Source organism: Eptesicus fuscus, chromosome 15 (genome assembly GCF_027574615.1).
Source record: "Eptesicus fuscus isolate TK198812 chromosome 15, DD_ASM_mEF_20220401, whole genome shotgun sequence".
NCBI classification, from domain to species: Eukaryota; Metazoa; Chordata; class Mammalia; order Chiroptera; family Vespertilionidae; genus Eptesicus; species Eptesicus fuscus.
Window position 1 is genome coordinate 40369043 of NC_072487.1, and position 13273 is coordinate 40382315.

At 42.9% G+C, this 13273-nt stretch overlaps 1 protein-coding gene across 2 annotated transcripts in view; it reads left to right on the plus strand.

Annotated features, from left to right (window-relative positions):
- The window catches only part of PCSK5 (proprotein convertase subtilisin/kexin type 5), a 408183-nt gene that overhangs the window by 172602 nt on the left and 222308 nt on the right, over window positions 1-13273 (plus strand). For both annotated transcript variants that reach the window (XM_028146315.2, XM_008142067.3), the window contains exon 8: window positions 5842-6054. In XM_028146315.2, coding sequence (XP_028002116.2) covers window positions 5842-6054 — 213 coding nt within the window. The remainder of the gene's footprint in view (window positions 1-5841; window positions 6055-13273) is intronic.

Consider the following 13273-nt stretch of genomic DNA (forward strand, 5'->3'; position numbering starts at 1 on the left):
TTTTGGAAATGCTTGTCAGAATGTCCTTGAGCTTTAAAAAGATGAGCAGTTCTCTCCGTGTCTCAGCTGCTGAGTAGTTGCAGGTGTCCTTGCCTTTCTCCGACCTCTTCCAGCCTGAAGCCCCTATCTCTCTGAACCGAGTGTGGGAGAACCGCATAGATGGCTGTGCTCTTTGCTCACAGAGTGAACAAATATCAGCTAAAGCTGGGGTCTGGGGAGGGGCTTTGGGGAATTGGATATTCAGGCTGTTCTTGGACGATATCACAATTAAGTGAAGATTGCTTTATTGCTGGTATTGCTCTAAATTAACTAATATATGTGAAAACACCTAGCATAGTGTCCAGCCCCATTTCTTTTGTATTATAAGAAGTCTCTGGGCACTTACTCATGGCCCTTTAAGAATACTTTCTACATAATATGGGAGAATAAAGTAATATTAAAATACCAAGTAACATCTAACTGCATTGGTTGAAAAGTTATCGCACTACTTTAAAGAAAAAAAATTTAGTTCCATCAAAGTCTATAGCTCTCAAAACCTGGCTTGGGGTGTACAATTTAATTGGTAATCTAGCATAAAGTAGCCTTTTCTGACCTCCTGAACCACAAGAAAATCCAGTTCCTTTCTAGCCTTTAATAAAAACGCTGTGAGGTATCATAAATTGATCTTTGTAGGGCATACATAAGAAGAAACACATGCACAATTAAATATAAAACCAAAGAGAGTATTTAGAGTTTGGTCAAATGGGTCCTGTGTGGATTTCACAATATATTTTGCCTTATGTTAGTTTACTAACTTTTAATTTAGCACTCAATTAAATTGGAGGGTTGTTTTTTTTTCTCTTCTCATCCAAAGTCATATTTAAATAACCAATTATAATTGCAATACATTACCAAACTAAAAAATGTTATTTCCTACAGTTTGGGAAAATATGTGTCTCAAGATTCTTTTCTCTTTACAATATTCTGCCCACCTTCCCTTCTCCCTTCTCCTGCATGAAAGTTTAATTCTTCAGTTACTCTGGGGAACTTTGGGGAAATGTCCAGGTGTTTTTTTTAACTACTTATGTTTTGGTTTTCTGACTATTGCACAGTAATGAAAATGCCCTGTGCATCTGTAGTAAATAAATCTTTGAATTGCTAATTGTTTCAGATTAACCTCATAGATCTCTAGCAGCTGTTTTTATGGCATTTTCAGCACACAAATCAGTCTGTTCATTTCGGGGTCTTTAATCATAAACCATAACACACGTGCATAAGTCAGGTTGACTGGATAGAATGGTGGCAGCATCAGTATATTCTGTAAATCCATGGAGGGCAGGTCATCCTTTATCTCCTCCTCTCACCTGTATTAGGAAACTCGGGCTGCGATCACAGGGTAACAAAGACTGGGTGGCTTAAACCACAGAATGTATTTTCTCCTAACCTTTAGCCTCCAGAACTAGAAGTCCACCATTGAGGTGCCAGTAAGGTTGAGTTCTGGTGACACATCTCCTCAGTTTGCAGACCGTCACCTTCTTGCTGTGTCCTCACATGGCCTTTCCTCCTTGGGTGTACTGCCTGCGTCTCTTCCACTTCTCCTAATGGGAACAGACTTATTAGCTTAGGGCCCCCCTCTTATGACCTCATTGAACCTTCATTACCTCCTTTAAGGTCCTATCTTTAAATACAGTCACATTGGGGGGTTAGAGCTTCAACATACGAATTTGGAGCTGGGGCATACAGTTCAGTCCATTACACACCTTAAGGATGGGGCCTGATGTCTCCTATTCCACCCTCCATACCCCTTCTCTCCAGGTGCTCTATGCTGAGGAAAATGATCTCTGTGTCCTCTATCGTCTCCCAGGTCCTCTGGCCTCTGCTACGTTTTGGCCAGTGGGATGGATATGGGAGAAATGGGAGAGAGAGGAGGAGACTGGGTCTCAGTGTGTATTCCCTGACCCCTCCCTGAAGGGCTGATACGGGTTGGTGTGTCCCCTGAGCAATTTTCACTTCCTGTTATCCCCTCTGTCTCCAGCTCCAGTGACTTCCCTCTCCCCAGTTCCTTGCAGGCCTGGTGCAGGGGTGGGTTACTGACACAACACTGGCCTTTAGAGTTTCCCCCTCACCGTTGCCCAGTTGTGGAATAATCACCTCAAATAATCTGTTTGATACAGGATGTCACCTCAGTCTGGAAGGGATGTTTCCAGGGTAGCAGCATCCCACTGTCCTATTAACCAACTGTTATCCCAACCCAGTGGATCTCCACAGGGCCCTTAGCAATGCCATTGTCCTCCAGAGTGGTGTCATCTGTGGATACTGCCAGGATAGAATGACTTGAGGTCATACTTATGAGGGAGCCCTTGTGACGTAGGGATTTCGAGGGGGGCTTTGGGGTCAGTACCTATATCCTTCCCTTGAAGACACTTGGGAGAGATCCCGAGTTCTGATTCTGCAAGTCTGGAGAGAACTTGGAGGCTGGTCTGCTCTTAGATCCTAATGCCAAGCTTCAGTGAGGACTTAGGAGTTTCAGCTAAGCACAGCAGAGCAAACATAAGCCCTCTTTTTTGCCCAAAAGAAAACTGCTGTAAGGGCTAAGGGCTCAGGCTTTGGTTCCAGTTGGATTTCAAGCTCTGGCTCTGGCATTGGTCAGCGTTTCTGAGCCCCCATTTGGTCATCTGTAAAATGATAATATAGACTCGCTTTGTGCAGAATAGTGTTGGGACAGTGCTTGGCACATAGTAAGTTTCTATAAATGTTAGCTCTGTTGTTTTTAGCATACAGTGGACCTTTGTGCGTAAAACCCCTCTTGATCATAAAGTAAAATTGTTTCTTAAGAATTGGTCCTAATAGAGGAATAAATGTATTTGTATTTGTTTATAAAAATCATACACAGTTGCCAAAGGATGGTATGAAAATAAAATAAAAATCTTTCCTACGCTTACCAAACAGGTTAAGTCCTGTTACATGGTCACTTTAAGGTAGCTTTATGCATATAACCTTATGCACACTAACTTCTTTACATACACATACATTTTTTTCTAAACGGAGACCATACTCTATCATTCTGTATCCTACATTTGTCTCTACATCGTGAACATAAAAGTACCTCCTGAATATTTTCTTATTAAACATTCTTTAAAATTGAATTAGTTTTTAAAGATTTCTTTTGAGTTTTATACACAGGCATAGTCATAACTTTACATAGATATATAAATGTGTCATATGTGCTTTCTCATTGTTTTGTGGTTTTATCTCTTAATGGTGCTGTTTCGACCAGGTGGGTTTTGCATTCTTTCACGTGTTCTGTCGACCTGTTAGGTAAGGCTCTGATGTGATCAGGCTTCTTGCCTACAATACAGTCCCTTGGTGTGTAGTAGAGAGGCTACATTTTGGTGATGAACTGGAACCTTCTTCCTTCTTTGGCTAAGATGGTCTATTTCTGAAGTCCAGGTGTAAGTCAGTCACTAGAATTTTTCAATCTGGCCACCCACAGGTAATGAGAGGCAATTCCGGGATTGACAAACTATTGTCTATAGTCCTTGGTGTATGGTGGCTTGGTGATTTTTGCATCTTTTTCTATGGTTCATGAATATTCTGGTGGGAAACTGAAGGAAGGTAAACCAGGCCCAGCTGTCCAGGGCAGTAGCATCCAGAAGTTTCTTTTCCTGTCTCTTCATGAATTTTTCCCATTCCTGTGTAATCATATTGCATTTTTCCACATTGAAGGACAAAAGGAAATCTATGCTCAAGTCGGTCAAATCATGTCATAAATATTCTGTTCCTTGAGGATTCAAGGTCAGAGACAGTTTATCACAGGTACTCTGGATTCTTTGTGGTCTCTCTTCTTGGCTCTTTTTCCAGAAATTCTAAGACAACACCCCAAATATTTTCCCCTACACCTAGGACCAGACAGTGAGGGCCTGGGAGGGAAGAGTCTCAGCCATCCCTATGTGATTTTTGGTTCTCTCTTCCTAATTACAAACTAAATATTAGATTTGACCCAGGTGTCCTCCAGGGTGCCTTCTAGTTTTAAAATGGTAAGATTTCTCACAGACTCAGCTATAACTATTCCTAGAAATATTCTTCACTTAGGCTTATCTCTGTTTTCCTCCCAAGACCTCATCTTATAGAACCAAGTAGTCATTATGCTTCAATATATCTATGTTCTACTTTTCTTCTTGATTATTTTATGATGTTAGGGATAGCTGTAATTTATGCCAAGGTTTGGCAAGGAAGAATGTGACTCCATCTCCTAGCTATGCAAGATCATGGGTCTGGTTGAAGATGTCATCTGCGATCAAATATGTTTGAAAATTACTTCAGAATGTGCCCCCCCCTCCCCCCCCGCCGCTTAGAGTTTTGCAATGACCAACCACTATTAAAGACTCTTAGAAGTTCTGCAGTAAGGGAACCTGTTTAATTTTGCTGAAGTCAGAGTTTCCAAACATATTTGATCTCTTGAAATCCTTTTATTTCTGGTAGCATCCATTAATAATCCTTAGTTATTAGTGTCCACACCATGCACAGGGGAGGCACAGTTCTAGAAGGAAGGATATAGGGTGTTTTTTGCCACTCACTGACATGTCATCTCAGATAAATACATAACCTTTCTACACCTCATGCTCCTCACCTGTGAAATGAGGGTGCACAGTAGTACCCCCTTCATGGTGGGTGTAAATGTTGGTAGCAATAGTATTTGACTGTGGTGATTGGTGATTAATAATATTACAATTCTGGGGTCCAGCTGTCTGAGTTCAAATTTTGTCCTTCCTCCTACTGGCTGTATGACCTTAGGAACATTACTGGACTTCTGTACCTCAATTATTCACCTGTATGGTGGGGACACAAATTGCACCATTCTCACAGGGTTATTAGAAGAATTCATTCTGATTCACATAAAACTTTAGAACTATGTTTGGTCCAGGGTAGGTACCTAATAAATGTTAGCCCTTATTATTGTCATCACTAGAGGCCCCGTGCACAAATTCGTGCACCAGTGGGGTCCCTCAGCCTGGCCTGTGCCCTCTCACAATCCGGGACCCCTCAAGGGATCTAGTAGTGCACGAAGTGGCAGGCGGCCAGGGAGGAGCCTGAGGTGCCACCGCAGTTCATCCCAGCCCTGCTGCACCTGCCGCCACCACTCGGTAGCACTGCCATGGAGGCGGACCCTGCAGCTGCACTCGCCAGCTTTGAGCCCAATATCTGGCACCCGGTGGTCAGCTGAGCGGTGCTCCCACTGTGGGAGTGCACTGACCACCAGAGGGCAGCTTCTGCGTTGAGCATCTGCCCCCTGGTGGTCAGTGTGTGTCATAGTGACTGGTCAAACGGTCGAACAGTCGACCAGTTGCTTAGGGTTTTTATATATATAGACAGATTGGTGCTCTTGTTACTTCTATAACTGTGCCATGTGAGAAAGATTATTTTAGTTTCTTCTTTTATGGGTTTATTTGACTTATAACATTATATTAGTTTCAAGTGTACAACGTTTATGATTCGGTGTTTGTATATATTGTGAAATGTCATGAGAGTGAGTCTTGTTAACTTCCATCACCTCACATAGTTACCAATTTTTTTTCTTATGATGAGAACTTTTAAGATCTACTCTCTTAGCAACTTTCAAATATGTAATACAGTATTATTAACCATAGCCACCATGCTATACATGACATCGGATTATTTTAGTTTCTACAAGTTACTCCTCTTACATCAAAACACAACCTAAACCCAGTATGTTATTAAAATAGCATCACACCCTTCTGCAAAATACTTGATTCTGTCTTGTCGATTTTGATCTCTCCATCTAGAGCCTGGGATCCTCCTCTTCCATCTTTTAACTCTTTAACGTTTTGTCTTTGTAAACAGGGGCGGAGAGGCCTGGGCTCTGTTTTTGTCTGGGCGTCAGGCAATGGCGGAAGGAGCAAAGACCACTGCTCCTGTGACGGCTATACCAACAGCATCTACACCATCTCCATCAGCAGCACCGCCGAGAGCGGAAAGAAGCCGTGGTACCTGGAAGAGTGTTCCTCCACACTGGCCACAACCTACAGCAGCGGAGAGTCCTACGATAAGAAAATAGTACGTGCCGTTTGCATGCCTGCCATGATGTATTTACTTATCTTTCACTTTGACATTCAGACAGAAAATCACAATTCCTTTTTTTAATACTCACCTGAGGACATGCTTAGAAAGAGGGAGAGGGAGATAAGAGAGAAGGGAGAAGAGAGAAACATCGATGGGTTGCCTTCCATATGCTCCCCGACTAGGGATCAAACCCGCAACCCAGATATGTGCCCTGACCAGGGATCTCACCAGCAACCTTTTGGTGCTCTGGGCTACACTCAACCAACTGAGCCACTCCAGCCGGGTGGAAAATCACAAATTTATATGCACATGTAATATATGGATATAGAAAGTCTGATTAGCCGATTACTCAATACAAGTATTTGTAAATGTTACCATTTCATGGAAGAAGCCTGTCCAGGTGATGACATTCCTGCATTTAATGTGGCCTTAGACATGATCACGCCTCAGTTATATTGAGGACAAATGAACGGTTCCCCTTCACCCAGTGAGTTAGTGGCAAGAAGGGACTAGAACCTAAATCTGACTCTGAGCCGGGTGCCTGTATCCCTGTGTCCCCACACTGCCTTTCAGCCTTAGCATCAGGGCTTTGGTTTCCAAAGGAGCTGATTCAGAGTGAAAAACAAAAGTTATAGGAGGAAACCCAGAATTCCAGTTGGACTCTATTTATTTAACGTGAACTAAACCTATACAAAAGATGCTTTTCTAATATTTCCTCACCACGTTGGCCTGAGTGAAAAGCACAGAGTCCTGTGTGATCTCCTGCTTGCTAACACGCCTACTCTCTATGCAGACAGCAAAAGGATTGGCGAGACTTCAGGTTGCAGGACCAGCCTGCCTGGGTTTCATTGGGTGTTGAGCTATTTACTAGCTGGGTAACTTTAGACACATTACTGAATTTTTCTCTTTTAGTGCCCTTGCTTGTAAAACGGGGACATTTAATAGTTCATAGTTTGTGGAGTTATTACAGAGATTATGAGGAAGTAAATAAAAAGTACTTTTCCCACTAGCCGACCCATTTGTGCTCCAGAGAGGTCTGGCTTTGGGGGTACCCCGCACGGTGCTGCTGATTCTAAATGTCAAACACCTTTGTACTTTGCTCTTTTCCTGACCATGGTTTTGTGAACTGTCTAGGGCAGTGGTTCTCAACATTTCTAATGCTGCGACCCTTTAATACAGTTCCTCAGGTTGTGGTGACCCCCAACCATAAAATTATTTTTGTTGCTACTTCATAACTGTAATTTTGCTACCGTTATGAATCGTAATGTAAATATCTGTGTTTTCCGATGGTCTTAGGCGACCCTGCTTGCGGTTCTCAACCTGTGGGTCGCGAAAACACAGATATTTACATTACGATTCATTAACAGTAGCAAAATTACAGTTATGAAGCAGCAACGAAAATAATTTTATGGTTGGGGGTCACCACAACATGAGGAACTGTATTAAAGGGTCGCGACATTAGGAAGGTTGAGAACCACTGATCTAGGGCTTTGTCTTACTAAAGTGGAGTTCAGCTGCTATGCCTGCCGCCTTTTAGCCTTTAGCCAAGACCTTGCTTTCGGGTCTTATCAATTCATGCAAGTTTGGATCACTCCCTAATGCTACATCTGACTTTTCCACGGCAGGGACAGGACACTACCTCATCCATGGTGTTCTCTATCCATACCCATTTGGATTGATTCCTGGCTAGTATATGATTTTATGTTTGATTTTTCAGTTACTTCTTAAGACCTTCTTTAGTGACATTTTGCAGATTGATTTAAATAAAAACTGCCTACCCTTGTACAGATCCCATCTGTCCCCATCTTTCCCTAATTTCCCTACAATAGCTGGGCTAAAAGATATACACATGGGTCTGCCTTTAAGCACCTCCATCAGTCACCAGTAAACATAACTCTGCAATCCACAGAGAAATAAGAAAAGAGAAAATACAGAGATGAGTACGTTTTGAAGTTTCATAGCTTTCTTAGTGGGATCATGATCCTCTGTGATGTGTTTGTTACCTTCATTATGGAAATATTGTAATATAGGAATGTTGCTGCAGCTTTCAAATATGAAGACCTTATTTCTCAGAACTAATGGTCAGTGTCCACTAGTAATAAGTGACATCAGTCAGTCCTGCATCATGAAAATCTTGACAGAACTCTCTGGACTAAGGATCCCCTTCTTACACCTCTCAAGTATGAAGGCAATTTGCGACAAACTCACCTTTGCTTCAAAGAAAATAGGCCCATCTAGCCCAATTTATCCCTGATTGCTGGGGTTGGAGGAGGGGTACTGTTAAATTCCATAATTGTCTTCCTTAAGGGAAACTTATAATCCAAAGGGTAAAATATCAAAAGGAAAGAAGGGTTTTCTGAGCCCCATATGGGAGAACACAATGTGGACAGAGGGACCTCAAAATTGCTACTGTTAGATTTAGGCCCTGGACTTGACCTTCCTGGTCCTTTCATCACTATTTGCTGTGATTGTGCAGTAGCTTTTATGACCCCCATGACAAGGGTGGTCATATAGGATTCTCTCATGGATGGACAAAGTGGTCCATTCAGTGGTTCAGGATAAGGCATGAAAGGGAAGGTGGACACTGTGACAGATCCTTGATTCGGGTCCTGTACTTTACCTTTCCCTAGTTGCTGCTTTTGATATCAAAACCTTTACTGACTCACTATGTATTTAACATTTACTCATTTCTAATTCTTATTTAATCTCTCCCATTTTCAATTACAACAACTTACTAGTAATTTTCTTTATCTGGTTCTCAGATTCTCTTATTTTGCTAGAATCTCCAGATTACTCTCAGATGGAGAGGAAATGTGGGAGCTGTTTCAAACTATAGTCTAGCTTCAGACTGTGCAGTGGCTAAGCAGCCTTCACAGAGTCTTGGTTCCTTCATCCATAAAATGGAGGTAAAACCAGCATCAACCTCACAGATTTTCATGAAGAGAATAAGCATGAGGAATAAGGTATTTACGCAGCACCTGGCACAGTCAGTGGCTGGTACCATGGTTCCCGGAGTCAGTGTAGCTTTCTGCATCCTGCAGAAATGAAGCGAGGCTGGTCGTTTTCCCAGCTGTTGTTAACAGAGGTGCTTGTTGCACCCCTGTTCTGCCGATCTATAAAATACTGACTCTGTTCCACCCACCCCATAAAGAAAGGCACTTTTGATGGCAAACATGTTAACAGTGTGAACATGAATAGAGTTGGCAACCACATCAGCCTTTTATGGTCCAGCTGACCCCTTTTCCTTCTAGATGTCAGGATGACAGATAGTCCTGTGTTGCTCCTAGGACCTTGTCTTCATCAGGCTTTGAACCAGACCCTCGGAGGTGGCCCCTCGGAGATGCCCGCATCCTGTTAGTGGCATCTGTGATGGAGTGTGACGGGGATGGCAATGTCTCCCTTTCTACTCGGGGCTCTCTTCCCTGGGTCATTCGTTTTCTTTTGTCACTTGCAGCCCCTCCAGAAGTGCACACTCATCATTCCTCAGTCACAGAGCACCTTTGTGATTTGAACCAAGGCAGCTGCTGGGGACCCAGGAGAGAGGAAACATCTCTCTGCTTGTAGGAAAGCACTTCTCTTAAATAAAGTGACCTTGTCCTCAACAAATGCCTTCTCGCAATATGCAAGCAGGAAATCCTTGTCTGGGTTTCAAAACATAGCGAGGTCTCCATCCATCTCTTGGTTTCCTGCCACTACTGTTGGGATGACTGTAGACCTTGGTATTCTACTCATGCTTTAACAGATCCGATCAGGGGCGGCCCTATATCATATTATTACAACAGATAAAGCACCAGGATATCAAGATTACTACAATAAGAAGCTCCTCTATAAGATAAGCAGAAACCAGTGGACATGACTGGTTATTAATAAAGCCATGTTATGAAGTAATATTTTTATTAACCATAGTGTATACATCTTAGTCCGTGTTGAATATGTAATATGTTTATAGTGCTTTAAAATGTCCTAAATCTAACACTGTGGTCCTCTAATGGGTGCCCCTGCACTATGTACATCGAATGCATCTCTCATCATGTCTTCAGTACACTTGGCAGGAAGATCAGGTGTTTTCCCTGCCTTACAGATGAGAAACCTAAAGCTCGAAAGGTTAAGAGAAACAAAGCTAGTAGGTGGTAGAGCCCAGATTACAACCAAAATCAGATAGATGCCCCCAAATCCACCTTGCAACCTATATGCTATCATGCCCTGGATACCTTTCTGGGACATCCAGTATGGGGCCCACTTATTTTGACTTTCATTAGACCTTTTTATAACCCCCCTCAGACAATTGGTCCTCTTGCAAAAACCTAAAACTCTTTGCCAATCTGAGTTGCTTGTGCCTGCAGCACAGTGTGGCCACCAAACTCCCCAAGCATATGCTGTTTTGTGTGACATTCAACTCAGGGCTCCGTCCTGGGAGAAGTGAAGTCTATTAGACCAGAAACCACTTATTTATTATGTTTGTTCTCAATTTTCACCTTAGAGAGGATATTCTTCTTCACCTCCCCTGAAACAGTGGCTCTTCCCTCCACTATAATCTTATCCCGTTCAATTTTCTTTCTAGTTTCCACAGAGCTACTTAACATGAGATTGTACATTTTCTTATTGACTGTTTTTCACACTAGAATGGAAAGTACTTGAGATTGAAGACTTTGTTTTGATCTTCCCAGAGCCCGAGTTTAATAACTAATTAGGCATAAATGACTAATCAGACATTTGGAAGGATGGAAGCTTTAGGAGTGTTTACAGGAAGACAGAGGGGTGTTGTGTTTCTTTAAGAGAAACTGCTCCTGCTGATAGGTTGGTGAGAGGCAAAGGGTATTTGACAATATATTTAGCGTAGACAATTGCTTGGAGTCCATTTTCCATCTTATGACATGATATAGCTGTGACATATTACCTTTCTTAGTGTCAAAGACCATTAAAGATGCAGTCTGTAACTGCATCCCAGCATTTCTGCCAAGTTCTGTTTGGGAGCTGAAGCTCCCCGCTTTCCCCAATCACTCTCATCATTAAATTATCTCTTGCCTTTGGGACTAGTTGAGTCTTTGCCTTTCCCCCTCCCCACCCCACCCCCCCCACCCCTGTAGTAATTTGGCTCGGTGATTAGAATTCGAGGGCCATGGTATCCCTCCTGGGATGGGTTTTGTGAGCCAAGGTTGAGAGAATATATGCTCTACTCAACCCTCTCCTGATGTCATTTTATTTATTTGTGTTCAAAACAAACTTGCTGCCTGGGGTGTATCGGGGTTGGCCTGAGCCACCAATTCCACGTGGAGGAATTATCTTATTGCTTTTAATGCTCCTCAGCAGCCACACATTTCCTTTTGCAGAAACATCGTGAACTCCCCCAATACTCAACTCATTATTCAGGACAGGTACTATTCTCTTTCATCTCTCTGTCTCTCCTTTTGATTCCGGAACTGTCATTACTTTTCATGAGTGAAAGACTAGCAAATGCAGGTGTGTTTAGTTTGTTTGGAAGTTTGGTACATATTCTCTTGAGAATGGGAGTGAGGAGCGGGGAGGAAAGGAAAAGTTTGCTCCTGAAAAGTTCTGATTTTGATTGTGGCCCGAAGGAGACTCGGTGTGCCCACTGGCTGACCTGGGCCGGTCCCAGGTCCCACCGTCCTTGCTGGTGGTGTCTGACTGTCACCCTTACTCTCCCAGAGGACCACACTCCGTGACTCAGCTTTTTCTTTTCTGCCTTTGCAGGATTTACTGCTTCACCACCTACCAGCTCTTCAGTAGCCGTTAGTGCTTGGGCAAGTTAGCCTCCCTGAACCTCCACCTACTAAGTTAATAAATAGTATATCTTCCTTGGAGCATTCTCGTGGGACTTAATGTAGTTTTTTATGCACATGAAAGCACACACACACACACACACACACACACGCACACGCACGCACGCGCACACACACACCTACTGCCCGTTGCCTCACTCGTTGCAGGTTGCTCGTGGTGGTGGCTTTAGAAGCAGGGCGGCTGGTGGTAGCCAGAGTAGCTGTGAGGGGAATTGCTCTCCTTTACTCAGCCCCCGGATTGCATGTAGACATAGGCACACATACGTTTTGTAGGTTGCTTACAAGTTTATGTGAGTTCTGTGTGGAGAGTTGATAAAGAAGTGACCTTGAAGTCTTTCCTAATAAGTGGGAGAGTTTAAAGTACAGAACGAAATGAGTACAGATGAGCTTGACTTCAGCAATTCAGCTTAGCCAATACTGTGCTTCTGCTCCGCACCGAACATTACGAGCTCCGAGCAAACATTACGGAGATGCGGGCATGATGTAAGATGGCATCTTTCTGTAGTGATCGCAATCTCACATTTGTAAGCAAAGCCTTACTTTTGCACTTCGCATTTATAGATTCTTGTAGCAACACGGGGTGGGATTTCGGGTGGACTTGTCAGCAATGATTGAATTTTACACCAGTCCTTGTGACTTCAGTGAACACATAAAGCATTAATTGGGCCTCGGTTCCTTTTTATGTTGCTGTGCTTTAATAAATCAGCTTCTTCTGTTTTATCCATGGACACATTTAAGGTTTTTTCATTTCTCTCCTTATCGCTCATAGCTGTGTCTGAAACAGCTTTCTGGGCACATTTCTAATCCAAATGAAAATCAACACCAGAGACAAATTCATTTCATGTTTTAAAACTATCTGTTCAGTTGCACTTTTACCAGATAGGAGACAATATGGCACCTTCAAAATAAAACAGATCACAAGATAACCCGGAGATAAAAACTCTTAACTGGAGGGTTGCTGTAAAAGCTTGTTCGCTGACGGCCAGAGTCAGTCTGGACTGAGAGTCCCTGGAGAATGATATCAACAGGCTAGAGTAAAAGATTCAATCAGCTCCAGTAATGAAATATGAAAGATTAGGAAATACAGATTTAGGATGAGAAAAAGGGATGGTTCTTCTCCGAGGAAGCCGGGCTGGGCCTGAACAAAACCCACCCCTTCTCACCATAGGAGGATGACGTCCCTAACTTTGGAGAGTCCAAAAAAACCATCTGCTGCTCATCCTGGGACAGGCTGAAAATCTCATTTGCCGATCAGGACAGCTTTGATCTGGCTTGGGGCCTGGTGTCATCTCCTGTTTTCTTCACTCTGATGGGCAGAAAGGATATTTTCTTGAGCAACCAGAGAGGTTCTGAGGAGGAAAATTCTGTTTCTGATTCGGGTAGTGAATTGAGGGAATTTGGAGCGTGCAAGA